Consider the following 16,252-nt stretch of genomic DNA (forward strand, 5'->3'; position numbering starts at 1 on the left):
AAACAGGAAATCATTAACTTCCTTGAGCATAACAACAATGAAGACACAAGCTACCAAAACCTGTGGGATAGTGCAAAAGCAGTTTTGAGAGGAAAATTCATCGCTTTAGATGCCTACATTCGAAAAACAGAAAGAGAGCACATCAACAATCTCACAAGAGATCTTATGGAATTGGAAAAAGAAGAACAATCTAAGCCTAAACTCAGTAGAAGAAAAGAAATATCCAAAATCAAATCAGAGATCAATGAAATTGAAAACAAAAGAATCATTCAGAAAATTAATGAAACAAGGAGTTCATTTTTTGAAAAAATAAATAAAATAGATAAGCCATTGGCCAGAGTAACGAGGAATAGAAAAGTAAAATCTCTAGTAACCTCAATCAGAAATTATAAAGGGGAAAAAACAACTGATCCCACAGAGATACAAGAGATCATCTCTGAATACTACCAGAAAGTCTATGCCCAGAAATTTGACAATGTGAAAGAAATGGATCAATATTTGGAATCACACCCTCTCCCTAGACTTAGCCAGCAAGAAATACAGCTCCTGAACAGACCAATTTCAAGCACTGAGATCAAAGAAACAATAAAAAATCTTCCAACCAAAAAATGCCCTGGTCCAGATGGCTTCACAGCAGAATTCTATCAAACCTTCAAGGAAGAGCTTATTCCTGTACTGCAGAAATTATTCCAAAAAATTGAGGAAGAAGGAATCTTCCTCAACACATTCTATGAAGCAAGCATCAACCTGATACCAAAACCAGGAAAAGACCCAAACAAAAATGAGAATTTCAGACCAATCTCACTCATGAATATAGATGCAAAAATTCTCAACGAAATCCTAGCCAATAGATTACAGCTTATCATCAAAAAAGTCATTCATCATGATCAAGCAGGATTCATCCCAGGGATGCAAGCCTAGTTTAACATACGCAAGTCCATAAACGTTATCCACCATATTAACAGAGGCAAAAATAAAGATCACATGATCCTCTCAAAAGATGCAGAAAAAGCATTTGATAAAATCCAGCATCCTTTTCTAATTAGAACACTGAAGAGTATAGGCATAGGTGGCACATTTCTAAAACTGATTGAAGGTATTTATGACAAACCCACAGCCAATATTTTACTGAATGGAGTAAAACCGAAAGCTTTTCCTCTTAGAACTGGAACCAGACAAGGTTGTCCTCTGTCACCTTTACTATTCAACGTAGTGCTGGAAGTTCTAGCCAATACAATTAGGCAAGACAAGGAAATAAAGGGAATCCAAATGGGAGCAGAGGAGGTCAAAATCTCCCTCTTTGCTGACGACATGATCTTATACTTAGAGAACCCCAAAGACTCAACCACAAGACTCCTAGAAGTCATCAAAAAATACAGTCATGCTTCAGGATATAAAATCAATGTCCACAAGTCAGTAGCCTTTGTGTACACCAATAACAGTCAAGATGAGAAGCTAATTAAGGACACAACTCCCTTCACCATAGTCTCACAGAAAATGAAATACCTAGGAATATACCTAACGAAGGAGGTGAAGGACATCTATAAAGAAAACTATGAAATTCTCAGAAAGGAAATAGCAGATGATATTAACAAATGGAAGAACATACCATGCTCATGGATGGGAAGAATCAACATTGTTAAAATGTCTATACTTCCCAAAGCAATCTACCTATTCAATGCCATTCCTATAAAAATACCAACATCGTACTTTCAAGATTTGGAAAAAATGATTCTGCGTTTTGTATGGAACCGGAAAAAACCCCGTATAGCTAAGGCAGTTCTTAGTAACAAAAATAAAGCTGGGGGCATCAGCATACCAGATTTTAGTCTGTACTACAAAGCCATAGTGCTCAAGACAGCATGGTACTGGCACAAAAACAGAGACATAGACACTTGGAATCGAATTGAAAACCAAGAAATGAAACTAACATCTTACAACCACCTAATCTTCGATAAACCAAACAAGAACATACCTTGGGGGAAAGACTCCCTATTCAATAAATGGTGTTGGGAGAACTGGATGTCTACATGTAAAAGACTGAAACTGGACCCACACCTTTCCCCACTCACAAAAATTGACTCAAGATGGATAAAGGACTTAAATTTAAGGCATGAAACAATAAAAATCCTCAAAGAAAGCATAGGAAAAACACTGGAAGATATTGGCCTAGGGGAAGACTTCATGAAGAAGACTGCCATGGCAATTGCAACAACAACAAAAATAAACAAATGGGACTTCATTAAACTGAAAAGCTTCTGTACAGCTAAGGAGATAATAACCAAAGCAAAGAGACAACCTACACAATGGGAAAGGATATTTGCATATTTTCAATCAGACAAAACCTTGATATCTAGGATCCGTAGAGAACTCAAATTAATCCACATGAAAAAAGCCAAGAATCCCATATATCAATGGGCAAGAGACATGAATAGAACTTTCTCTAAAGATGACAGACGAATGGCTAACAAACACATGAAAAAATGTTCATCATCTCTATATATTAGAGAAATGCAAATCAAAACATCCCTGAGATATCATCTAACCCCAGTGAGAATGGCCCACATCACAAAATCTCAAAACTGCAGATGCTGGCGTGGATGTGGAGAGAAGGGAACACTTTTACACTGCTGGTGGGACTGCAAACTAGTACAACCTTTCTGGAAGGAAGTATGGAGAAACCTCAAAGCACTCAAGCTAGACCTCCCATTTGATCCTGCAATCCCATTACTGGGCATCTACCCAGAAGGAAAGAAATCCTTTTATCATAAGGACACTTGTACTAGACTGTTTACTGCAGCTCAATTTACAATCGCCAAAATGTGGAAACAGCCTAAATGCCTACCAACCCAGGAATGGATTAACAAGCTGTGGTATATGTATACCATGAAATACTATTCAGCCATTAAAGAAAATGGAGACTTTACATCCTTCGTATTAACCTGGATGGACGTGGAGGACATTATTCTTAGTAAAGCATCACAAGAATGGAGAAGCATGAATCCTATGTACTCAATTTTGATATGAGGACAATTAATGACAATTATGGTTATGGGGGGGAAAACAGAAAAAGGGAAGGAGGGAGGGGGGTCGGGCCTTGGTGTGTGTCACCCTTTATGGGGGCAAGACATGATTGCAAGAGGGACTTTACCTAACAATTGCAATCAGTGTAACCTGGCTTATTATACCCTCAATGAATCCCCAACAATAAAAAAATAAATAAATAATATAAAAAAAACAGTCATTTTGGTGTGTGTGTGTGTTTTTTCTTTTTGGGGTGGTTTAATGGCTTAAGATGTTGCATGTTGCTTTTTTTTTTAACCTAAGGAGTTAAATATTTTCTAGAAATAGAATTTGTGTTGAACAGTAACACTTTATGCATGCTACATGTTTATTTTGGCCTCAGTGGAGGGATGCTTTTAGGCTTGTTTGCAAATGGGCAGTTTTTTTTTCTTCTCTGCATGTGTCTTTTTTGCAGAACAATAATGTGCAAGTTTGTGAGCAAATGAAACAAGTAACATGCAGCTTCAATCCTTTGATTTTGATTTCAGAATCTTTATTTCATATAAGTTATTTATTTTGAATGGATGTAGTAAATGTATAGCTCTCAGTTTTGATTTTGTAGCAAATTAACCACGAGGCTCCATATTGACCAAATGTTTATCTCAAACACCAACTGTAGAGTGTTAGATCACATCTTGGAAGAAAACCTTTTCTCATACTTGGTGGTGTCCATTACAGCTTCTTAAACTGAATAAGGAAGAGTTAAGTAGTGAAAATTGCAAACCTGGAATCAGGATACATAATTATTCCTTCAAGTTTTTACAGACTATCCCTGGAGAGATTATTACTATTATACAGGAAACCTATAGGTAGTAAGAGCACTGGCAGACAAGCAGCAGCTTCCTGTAAGTACAGTGAAAAGGCTGGTGAAATGGCACAGTGCCTATAGAACAGTAGTTACACTGCCAGCCACATATACCGAGGGTGGCTGGTTGAAACCTAGCCCAGGCCAGCTAAACAACTGCAACAACAACAAATAGCCTAGTGTTGTGTCGGGCACCTGTAGTCTCTGCTACTTGGGAGGCTGAGACAAGATAATCACTTAAGCCCAAGAGTTTGAGGTTGCTGTGAGCTGTGATGCCAAAGCACTCCACCGGGGGCGACATAGGGAGACTTTGTCTCAAAAAAAAACAAAAAAAAAAAAACAAAAGGCAGGTGAAACTGAAGTACAGTCCGGATTTAAAAAAAATAAAAATACTTTCTCAGGGATCTGCACAAACTTCTGGGTGTCATGGCTGTCCTTGTGATAGCCTCTTTCTACAGGTGAGGCCTCTAATGAATTCTAGCTATTCTGGTGCTCTATGGGGTACTACTTTGTATGAAAAACGGGGTGTACTCCAAAACTTTGTTTCTACATTCTTTGGTGAGTTGCCACAGAGTATGAAAGAATCCAACCCAGGATTTTTCTTACCAATGATAGTTATTTATTGCAGTTAGTTAGTAGATAATCACTGCAGTAAAATTAAGTATAATCCCAATAGGGAATCTTGAATTCTGACATCCCGTTTTCTATGTAGATATAACCATAGAAACATAACCACTTTATGTTTTACTTACTGTTTTTTTTCAATCTGGTGATTCCTTTGACGTAGGTAGAATAAGAAAGATTAGAAAAGGGGTTAATGATGCATGGATGGGGGCTGGTTTGGTGGCTCAGCCTGCAATCCCACCATTTGGTTGGTCGAGGCAGGTTGAGCAGCACAGCAATTGAGCTCAAAGGTTTGAGACCAGCCTGAGCTATAGCGAGTCCTCATCTCGAAAATAGCTGGGTGTTGTTGTGGGTGCCTGTAGTCCTAGCTACTAAATTCTGTTGTTTATTATTTAAAGTTAATGTGGTCTTCGCTGTGAACCATTATGTGTAAAACTGTGATTTTAGAAATGGAAGAACACAACAGTCTTGGTGAGGCTACTCTCACTGTTCTCCAGTATCGCTGGCCTTCTTGTGACAAAGTTTAAGGATCCTATTCCTGTGTCTGCATACTGCCTGACAGTGACAGGCAGCCAGATCTTCTTACTCTAGTAAAACTCTGACTAATGCACAGGCCACGGGAAATCCTTCCCCTTAATTCTTTGAAGGGGATTACCAAGTGGATACAAACTCACACCTGAAAAATTCATAAGAGAAAAGGCATAGAAACCTATTAATGTACTACATATGTGGGGAAATCATAGAGCAATTATCCCAAACTCCCACTTGGGTAAAGAAGCTAAAGAGCAATGACATGGAAATGTAGACCATTCTCTTTTTTTTTTTTTTTGTAGAGACAGAGTCTCACTTTCCCGCCCTCGGTAGAGTGCCATGAAGTCACAGGACTCACAGCAACCTCTAGCTCTTAGGCTTCCGCGATTCTCCTGCCTCAGCCTCCGGAGCAGCTGGGACTACAGGCGCCACCACAACGCCCGGCTATTTTTTTGTTGCAGTTTGGCCGGGGCTGGGTTTGAACCCACCACCCTCGTTATATGGGGCTGGCGCCCTACTCTCTGAACCACAGGCACCACCCTTAGACCATTCTCTTCTAAGACAGAAAATAATTAGAGAGAATGACTGGAACAGGGAGAAATAAAATGATGTTGTAAGTGATTCTTTTAGGGATCTGAATAAACCTGACAGGCAGAAATGACGTAGAGGAAAAGGCATTCTCAAAGAGTAGTTGAATTTCCTAACTGCAGAAGACAAAGAGGTAACAGGAAAACAATTGAAGGCAACTGATTTTCTTTTGAGGAGAAGCTTTGTTTCTTACATAAGGACATTGTAGAGTCCATGCCACTCTTGTGGTGAGGGGAGCAAGACAAAGTTATAAGGGACTTAATATTCATTCTTTAGTTCATCTTTATTGCCCAGAATTGGATGGACTTTGAATGGCAATTTCAAAACAAGTCAATGAGTACTGTTTGAAAGAAAAGAAAAGTAAAAGACTTGGGCACCATCATTTCTCATTTTCATTAGAAATTACAATCATTGGGAACCGGCCACATAAACCAAGGCTTGTGGATCAAGCCCAGCCCGGGCCTGCTAAACGACAATGACAACTGCAACCAAAAAATAGCCAGGCACTGTAGCTGATGCCTGTAGTGGCAGCTACTTGGGAGGCTGAGAAAAGAGAATTGCTTAATCCCACTCTGCTGAGGGTGACAATGTGAAACTCTGTCACAAAAAAAAAAAAGAAAAAAGAAAAAAAAATTTCAATCATAATCATTTGTGTCTTCAACATTTCCCATAATACATAAAAATCTACTACGAGAAAAGAAATCATGATTTTCATCAGCACATTCTGAGAGCTCTGAAAAGATTTCTGGGCTTGGAGCCCATAGCACAGCGGTTAAGGTGCTAGCCACAAGCACTGAGGCTGGTGGGTTCGAACCCTGCCCTGGCCAGCTAAGACAACAATGAGAACTGCAACAAAAAGTAGTTGGGTGTTGTGGTGGGTGCATGTAGTCCCACCTCCTTGGCCAGCTGAGGCAAGAGGATCCCTTAAGGCCAAGAGTTTGAGGTTGCTGTGAGCTATGTCCCTGAGGCACTCTACTATGGGTGACAAAATGACAAAATGAGACTCTTGTCTCAAAAAACAAACAAAAAAAAAGATTTCTGGTTTAATTGCAGTTTCTTCTGCACTATTATTTCCAAAAAGCTTTCTATTTTCAAAAGTTCTCAGCATGCCTAATTTATAATTTGATTTTTGTTTGTCCGATTTTTGTTTTTTTTTTTTTAGAGACAGTCTCACTATGTCACCCTCGTTAGAGTGCCATGATGTCACAGCTCACCACAACCTCAAACTCTCAGGCTTAAGTATTCTCTTGCCTTAGCCTCCCAAGTAGCTGAGATTTCAGGCGCCTCCCACAATGCCCTGCTATTTTTTTCTTGCAGTTGTCATTGTTGTTTAGCTGACCCAGGCTGGGTTCAAACCCGCCAGCCTCGGTGCATATGGTCAGCACCCGATTAAATTGTTTTAGAATTATTAATTTTTACAATTATTCCCAGCAAATCAAAAACTTTAGCATTTTAATACTACCTAATATTGTTTGTTTATTTGTTTACAAACAGAGTCTCACTCTGTTACCCCAGGCTAGAGTGCCATGGTGTCATAGCCCCCCAAAATTTCAAACTCCTGAGTTTAAGCAGTTCTTCTCTTTTAGCCTCCAAAGTAGCTGGGATTACAGGTGCCCACCATCACCTCAAACTATTTTTCTTTTTTTTTTTTTAACTAGAATAGGTTTCCCTCTTGCTCTGGCTGGTCTGGAATTTCTGAGCTTAAGCAACCCACCCACCATGGCCTCTGAGTGCTAGGATTACAGGCATTGTGGGAGAGACAGACACCCCCACAATCTTTTTTACCTATTTGTGAACTTAGAATGCACTTGAAAACATATAAATGAATTGCTAATCACTGCTCAGAACTTTCAGGAATGCCTAAACAACACAACATTAACACTGAACCAGTGAGCTGAATGGGGCTACTGGATATCAAAGTAAAAACCTCAAAGGTGAAGGCAGAAAGTGAAATTTATTGATTCTCACTCACGACCTTGATAAGGCAGCTTGTGAAATAATTTAATATTATATATTCCAACCCCTGAAACAGCTTTGGGGATTTCTACCTATTACAAGGTTCTGCCAGGTATGGATTCCTAACTATGGCTTAATTCTTAAACTCTTGTATGAGGATTTGAAAAGACAAGAAACACACCCTTGTATTAAACTAAAGAGTGTGACAAAGCCTTGCAGAAACTTAAGTCTCTCTAAATCCTCTCCTCTTGGTCTGCGTAAGTTAACAAAATTTTTCTTTCTACATGTGTATGAAAGACAGAGAACTGGGGTTTAGCCTTCCAATACTGATACAAAAAATTCACCTTGGGACAAGCGACTAGGTTCATGTCCCTCATCAAATTTTGTTCCTACTTCAGCAAAAAAAGAAACTTCTAGTTCCTGCAGGTAGGATGGGAAGATCTCAAGACTTTTTAGTGAGCTAGGCTCATGCCTATAATCCCAGCACTTGGAAGGCCAAGGTAGGTGGAATTGCCTGAGCTCACAGCTTCAAGACCAGCCTGAGGCACAAGACCTCTATTTCTAAAAATAGCTGGGTGTTGTGGCGAGCAACTATATTCCCAGACACTTGAGAGACTGAGGGAAGAGTGAGAGAGGATACCCAGGATGGATGAGGTCTAAGAGAACAGAGATCTTCTCAAGGAGACCTCAAGGATACACCTTCAGGGTCCTCTCTATGGTGACTAAGCTCTTAGGAATTTGTAGACTTAAATTCCTGGGACCTGGAAGGCTGAGGCAAGCAAATCACTGAAGCCCTAGTGTTTGAGTTTTCTGTCAACTATGACACATTGGCACTCTACTGCAGGGTACATAATGAAACTCTTTCTGAAAAAAAAAAAAAAAGTTGAATAATCAATGGGCTGTGGGGTTTGAACCTGGCCCATGTCTGCCAAACAGCAATGATAACTATAACAAAAAAAAAAAAAATAGCTGGGCGTTGTGCTGGGCGCCTAGTCCCAGCTTCCTGGGAGGCTGAGGCAAGAGAATTGCTTAAGCCCAACAGTTTGAGGTAGCTGTGAGCTGTGACTCAATAGAACTCTACTGAGGGAAGCATAGGAATATGCTGTCACAAAACAAACAAACACCAAAAAAAAAAAATTTAGAAGTTTCAAAACTATCAGAAGCTATATTGTCTTCTGGCAAGGTGCCAGTCATGCACTGCCCAGGACACCAGAAAAGACTTAATTCTGAGCAAAACCCAACAGTTTCTCAGAATTCCCCAAGGGTACTCTAAAAAAATGAGATTTTCCCCAGGACTGTGTTTTAAATGCAGCAGGCCAGGCACAAAACTATGCCCAAAGCAAAACTCTGTCCTCAAACTGTGTCCAACCTGCAAAAGGCCTCACTGGAAGTTTAACAAACCAAGTTCTTCTGAAAATGTGGTTTGCAGTCATTCCCAGAATAAGGCAAAATTCTGCCCAAGTCCTAGGGACCTGGTTGGCGGATGCACCCAAAAAGATTTCCAAAACTTCTGGACCCAGCTGTTAAAGATTCACAGTTCTCGGAGCATCATAGTATCCCCTGAATAATTACAAAGTCTAAACTCCAGAGGAATTTACTAGTGGAAGATAAGCCAATTTCTTTTTTAATAGACATGGGAGCAACCTCTTCCATGTGCCATGCGGCATGTTATAAAGGTCCTTTAGAACCGAGATCTTGATGATGGGTATTGATGGTAACATAATCTACCCCCATGTTACTCCACATTTATGGTGCACACTTTCTAGACACTTTTTTTTTCTTTTTTGCAGTTTTTGGCCCGGGCTGGGTTTGAACCCGTCACCTCCCACATATGGTGCCAGTGCCCTACTCCTTTGATCCACAGGAGTCACCCTGGACACTTTCTCGCATTCATTACTTATTATTCCCTCATGTAATGTTCCCCTACCAGGTAGAGATACTATCTCAAAATTGCAAGCAACCTTGATGATTTTCACTGGTTCCCACCTCTCACTACCCATCCTGCTCCTCTCCAACCCCTTCCCAACAACCCCTCCATTCTCTCGATCTGACCTCCCTGTAGATCCTATTGTAACACTACACCCTTTTCCAAATTTCTTTTTCCCTTAAAGAATCCTGAAGACACCTGGGTTTTTTGTTTTGTTTTGTTTTGTTTTTGAGACAGAGCCTCAAGCTGTCACCCTGGGTAGAGTTCCGGGGCATCACAGCTCACAGCAACCTCCAACACCTGGGCTCAAGGGATTCTTCTGCCTATGCCTCCCAAGTAGCTGGGACCACAGGCGCCCACCATAACGTCTGGCTATTTTTTGGTTCCAGCCGTCATTGTTGTTTGTGGGTCCCAGCTGGATTCAAACCCGCCAGCTCTCAAGAAACACAATTTTCTTTTTTTCTTTCTTTTTTTTGTTTTTGTACAGACAGAGTCTCACTGTACCCCCCTCGGGTAGAGTACCGTGGCGTCACACGGCTCACAGCAACCTCTAACTCTTTTGCTTACGCGATTCTCTTGCCTCAGCCTCCCGAGCAGCTGGGACTACAGGCGTCCGCCACAACGCCCGGCTAAACACAATTTTCTTATTCTTTCTTTTTCTAATTCTGGCTACCCCTCCTACCAATTCTGGTTTTTCTCCCCTACCCATCAATCTCAACTGATGATAAAATCACTAATTATAATCCTTCTCATTCTCAGTTACAGATCTGCAATTCCTTGCTTCATCTCTCGATTTATTGAACAATCATCTGAAAACTGTCATTGCATAACCCTACTAAATACCAAACACTTGAAACTGAAGAAAACCAAACAAATTTCTGTAAACACCATTCCTCTCCCCCTCCAATTCTTTTTTACAGGCGGCCCACACAGCCCCTCCCCACCGCAAGAAGCAGTCAAAAATAAGCCAAAGCCATCACCCTACCTCCTTATAATAAACTAAAGAGGCTAGTCTGATAGATCAACTGCCCAAATAAATTTGCCCCACCCAGACAGGCTCAGGTTCACGGCTCACCCAGAGAAGGTCAAACTCATGTCCTTCCCAGGAAATAGGAATGCCATCAATCTTGACTGCCCTAACCCTTTAAATCCTGGTCCGCCATAGCGCAGGTGTGGATTCTCCCCAGTCAGGAATCTTAGGCCACCTGTACTCAGGTGGAATGAAGGCTACATTAACTGGAAAAATTGGATCTCCCTTTTCCTTTCGTCTCCCGTCTCAAAGTGATTTTATTCTTGGGTCTGGAACCTTTCGCTAAACACACCACTTTAGCCATTTTTTGTCATACCAACAATAGCTATTGGACTCAATCTGAAAATTAGTCCATTGGCATGTGCCATCTCAAGGCCCTTAATACAACTTCTCCAGGCAAAAACACTCTGAGCATTGAATTAAAACAAGTATGAGAAGCTATAATAAAAAATCAAGCAGCCATTATTAATTATTAAAACACAATCATAGATGTAAAAACTTTAAAATCTATATACTGCTTCAATTTATCTAACAGTTCCCAACTCATTAAAAGCAAGTAAAGTTGTATAAAAGTCATAGTCAAAATAAATAGCAAACAAGATTTTTCAGAATATCCAATACTTCCTATCTAAAGAATTGCCATAATTACTCAACATTACCTAAGTCTGTATCTTTATACTTATTCTTATATTATTTATTATAAGCTTCTTAATATGTTACGAAATGCAATGTATACCATTCATATGTACCTGCTGTTTCACAAATTTGTTTTTCTTTCTTTTTTTTAAACAGAGTCTCACTTTGTCATCATCTGTAGAGTGTCTGATGTCACAGCTCACAGCAATCTCAAACTCTTGGGCTTATGCGATTCTCTTGAGTAGGACTCCCAAGCAGTTGGTTTGGTACTACAGGTGCTGGATAGAACACCAGAACACATTCTTTTTTTTTTTTTTTCTTTAGAGATTAGGTGTCCCTCTGACTCAGGCTGGTCTCAAACTCATGAGCTCAGGCAGTCCACTTGCCTTGGCTTCCCAGAGTGCTAGGATTACAGGCCTCAGCCATGGTGCTCAGCCATGTTTCACAAATTTCAGAAACACACACAGCCCGCATGTCAATTTAAACTAACCATAATAAATTTAAAATTATTTAAAATTATTTTCATTTTAAATCAATTTTATAGATGTGAAAATAAAATAAAAGTAGAGAATGTGACAGAGACAACCTCACAACCTTTCTTAGCTATTTCTGAAGTGAGAATTCACTTTAAAACATAGGAAGAGGAAGTCAGTCAAACAGGCCAAACCAGAAATAGGGAATAAAGATAATAATCTTGAAAAAAAAAAAAACCTGAGAAAATAATGAGGCACTATAGAACAAGTTAATAGCATGTTTACTGATGTATTACTGATGATGATTTTGATTAGTTTTAAATTGTCAAATGTATTTAACTTGCCTACATGTTGTTAATCACATAATTATATTTCTATTATACCTGTGAAATTATTCCCTATATAAATTAAAATCTGTTACACAGAAAAAACAGCATTTAAAAAATTACTCTCTATGTTCTCCAGAATTACTAGCCTGTCTTATAATGAAGTCTTTTTGTGCATCAACTCCCTGTCCCTGTTGTTTAACTACAAGGACAAACAACCCAGCCACTTGCAGTTCCGCAACAGCGTGTGCCACCGCGTCCGGACCTCAGTTTGTTTAACAAAAAATTGGAGGGCCCCACAGACTACAGCCCCTCCCATGAACAAACACCACACACTCAGTTGGGATTCTTCCCTGAGGACCCTCCTAATGTCACCACAAGGGAGGGACGCTGCATGGCCCTGCAGACACACAGCTACTCAGAGAGCACTCTGGGCTGTGGTGCAAGTAATAGCTTCACAAACACTTGGAACAACAGGGTCCCAACTCACTGCCCCACTCCTTTATTTGCCAAGTGGGCTCCGTGGGCCAAGGCGTACAGGTGGCAAACTTTAGTATGAAGACTCTAAAACTGAAGGGAAAATGCCGGTCCCGCCACAGCCACTTCTGGCTCCAATCACGCCCCTCCCCCTCTCAGGAGACCCAGTCTCCTGTACTCACCATTTCCCAGCTCCCGGGATGTCCCGGTGTCCTCCCTACAGATCTCCCAGTACCTGCAGGTCATAGGGTGACAGAGGCTGCTGCACAGACACTTGGGATCTCCAGGAAATGGCACAGCTGAAGAGGAGGCCTCATATCAGAGTCCAACTCAAGAGATGAAAGCTGCGCAGAAACCCGGGTGCCGCCTTCTTCTTTCTGGCTGTGCATCTGATTGGACAGTTCATGTTGGAGAATCTCGGATTGGATACGCCTAAGAGCCCACCTCTCTGACTTTGAGTGACAGGAATGCCATCCAACAAGAGGCTGTAAGAGGCCAGAAGTCTAATAGTTGCTTCCCCACAGTACTTTTTCTTTTTTTTTTAATATAAGGGCAGAGATCATGACTTTATCTTGATATTCCAGGGCCACCGTGCTTACCAGACAATAACCGTTTAACAAATTTCGACAAGGGCGGCGCCTGTGGCTCAGTCGGGAAGGCGCCGGCCCCATATACCGAGGGTGGCGGGTTTAAACCCACCCCGGCCGGCCCCGGCCAAACTGCAACCAAAAATAGCCGGGCGTTGTGGCAGGGGCCTGTAGTCCCAGCCACTCGGGAGGCTGAGGCAAGAGAATCACTTAAGCCCAGGAGTTGGAGGTTGCTGTGAGCTGTGTGAGGCCACGGCACTCTACGAGGGCCATAGAGTGAAACTCTATCTCTCCAAAAGAAAAACAAACAAATTTCCACAAAAGGAATGAAACTCTATTTCCTGAGTGTTTTTTCTGTGCAAGGCTTGGGAACTTATTATTAAAGAGAAGTTAGATACTGCTGTAAAGGTGTTTTCAGTATACATGCTGATGTCTAGGTAAAAACATGCAGGTAAAGAACTCAGGAACCCAGTGGCGCCTGTGGCTCAGTGGGTAGGGGCCCATATGCCTAAAGTGGTGGGTTTGAATTCGGAGGCCAGCTAAAACAGCAGTGACAACTGCAACAAAAAATGGCCCAGGGTTTTGCCTAAGCCAAGAGTTGGAGGGTTCTGTGAGCTGCGACGTTATTGCACTCTATGGAGGGTGACAAAGTGAGATTCTGTCTCAAAAAAAAAAAAAAAAAAAGAACTCAGTAACCTTACAGACAGATGAACGCCATTGGGAATTAAAGCAAAGGCTGTTTATGCCAGTTCAGAGAAGGGTGAAATTACCTGCCATCTCCAGGGAGCTCGCATGGCAGGAAGCTGCATGCAGGAGGTGATGTTTAAGCTCCCAACTAACAGCAACTACATAGGACTATGTGGAACAACTCTCTGGGGGAAGGGCTAAGTTACAACATGGACTTTTCCTAATAAACTCTGTAGCTCTTTCAACACAGGGCTTGGTGCCTTCCCTGGCATGCAGCTCTGCCTGAGGGATATTTGTATTTAGTGCTGAATAGAAATTACATCCTTTTATTAACCTCAGTTATAGATGCATACATATGTGTTTATGTATAAACAGAAAGTAAATACATGTTTTCCACTCAGGGAAATAACATGTTAACAATTACATATATATTATGGTGAAAAGTTATATAAAGGGTAGACGTAAAGCTCGTGTACAATTTACTATAGTTTTCTATTTAAACTTAAAATTTCAGGGTGGGCTGGGAACCCATAGGTCAGTGGTTAGGGTGCCGGCCACGTGCACTGAGGCTCCTGGGTTCCAACTGGAACAGGGCCTGCTAAACAAAGCAAACAAAAAAATAGCCCAGTGTTGTGGGAGGATGGAGGGTTGGGAGGGTGGGGGAGGCTATAATCCCAGCTACTAACTAGGCTGAGGCAAGAGAATCTCTTGAGCCCAAGAGACTGATGTTCCTGTGAGCTGTTGATACAGGATTCCATCAGTCAGGGCTAGAGAGAGAGCCCCCCATTCTCTAGTCCCAGGTGAGCTCAGAAGTCAGACCCCCTATTTCCATGCACAAGCAGACTGCCTTTTTTGGGATGTACACTCTGGGCTCTGATAAGATTATGGACAAAGCAGCCTGTGATGGTTTTTTGGTGGTTCCACCTTGGGTAAGAGCACACCCTAATCCCTTCTGAGGGACAAAGACAGTAAAGGACCAACTGCCAGCCATGTATATGTAATCCTCTAGACTTAAGACTCCTAGATGAAAGAGCCCACGTGGAGACTCCTGAGAGAGTTCTTCAGTTCTTTTGCCCTTCCAGAAGCTCAGGTGCTTTTCTGTATTCCTTTCTAACTTCTAATAAAAGTCATATCTTACCACTGATCTGTGGTCCGTGGGTTCATTCTTAGAATCCCTGAGACCAAGGACCTACTAAAGAAGGAAATTCCGGTATCACTGTGACACCACAGCACAGAACTGAGTGTGACAAAGTGAGGCTCTGTCTCCAATAAATAAATAAATAAACCTGAAACTTCATTATTTCTATTTTAATTAAAATACTTTACTATTTCTATTGCAAGCATACTTTATATCCACGCTACATTTACAATTAGCCAGCTGGACTTCGTACTTTTATTTGAGGGGTCAACCTGAGCTTTAAAATGGGAAGCAGTCCTCTGAGTCAGCTTGTTCAATACAAATAAAATGAGAGCTACATGTATCACTTCCACTTTTCTAGTGGTCACATCACAAAAAAGATAATGAAATATACACCCATGCTGAATATTCAAACATTAAAACATATGCCCAGCCTGAGGTTCATAATTCTTTCAATAATTAGCACCACAACCAATCTGTCTGAATACATTTAAAAAACAACCTATTTTTTAAAAACAAAACCTAAACACCTACCGGAGAAGAAAAAGTGTCCTCATTTCAGCCTACAGAGTAGTTTAACAAAATAAAGATGAACCAAGTGGTAATCAGATACGGCTCAAAAGTCAGAAGATCAGTTTCTGTCCCAGAAAGCTTTGTATTCCAAGTATGCTTCAAAGTCTTTATTTGAAGCAGAGCCCCAAATGTGTAATGACAACTATGTAAAATCACTGCTTCAGTCTCTCAATTTTGTTATGAAAAATTTGCACCTTATAAAAGACAAGTTCTAAGGTAGTTTACAGCAGATTATTTGTCACTTCCTGGTCTGTAGTATCAGCACTCTTCCCAAGGTTGCAGGTCGGAATCCAGAATTGGAAGTCGTACTTCACTCTACAGGTTTCTAAGCCACTCCTACAAGAGGAGGACAGGTAAACAGCATTTTCTTAAAGGGACAGTTCTCAATTTTTACTGTTCTACACACAGATTAGAAACAACAAAATGAAAATGAAGATGCCTTACTTATGCTCTGTTAATGTGAAACACCTGTTGCAATATTGTTTTAATCTTCTTTTTCAAATAAACTGGATTAAGGGTTAAATTATCTTCTCTTTGCCAGTACTTTCTATTCGGTTCTGGCAATGTCATTTCTACTTTTTTACATGCCACTTCCCTAATACTGATGCAGCACTCCCCTCAGACTCTTGCACTGACCACCAAGGATTCTCTTTGTGTAGATGGAACAGCAGGGAACAGTAGGAAGAGCCAGATGTTCAGGTAAAACAATTCCAACAAACACTAGGCAAATTTTTCATCAGGGAAAAGCTTAAGCTGGTAATATTATGATTACCCCAAAATTGTTGCTTTTGAAAATATTTCTGACGGGTGGCGCCTGTGGCTCAGTGAGCA

The 16,252-nt window shown here is 40.9% G+C and overlaps 1 protein-coding gene across 4 annotated transcripts in view; it reads right to left on the reverse strand.

Annotated features, from left to right (window-relative positions):
* LOC128572870 (zinc finger protein 85-like) overlaps window positions 1-15,678 on the reverse strand; it is a 57,094-nt gene extending 41,416 nt beyond the window's left edge. For 3 of the 4 annotated variants that reach the window (XR_008376267.1, XR_008376266.1, XM_053573000.1), the window contains exons 1-2: window positions 15,383-15,678; window positions 12,619-12,825 (exon numbers count right to left, since the gene is read on the reverse strand). Coding sequence is in view for 1 of the 4 variants with exons in the window: in XM_053573000.1 (XP_053428975.1) it covers window positions 12,619-12,621 (3 nt within the window). In the remaining 3 variants the exon portion in view is untranslated. The remainder of the gene's footprint in view (window positions 1-12,618; window positions 12,826-15,382) is intronic. The other variant, XM_053573001.1, reaches the window with a different exon arrangement.
* Between the last annotated feature and the right edge of the window lie 574 nt (window positions 15,679-16,252).

The sequence above is a fragment of the Nycticebus coucang genome, chromosome 20 (assembly GCF_027406575.1).
Source record: "Nycticebus coucang isolate mNycCou1 chromosome 20, mNycCou1.pri, whole genome shotgun sequence".
NCBI lineage: Eukaryota > Metazoa > Chordata > Mammalia > Primates > Lorisidae > Nycticebus > Nycticebus coucang.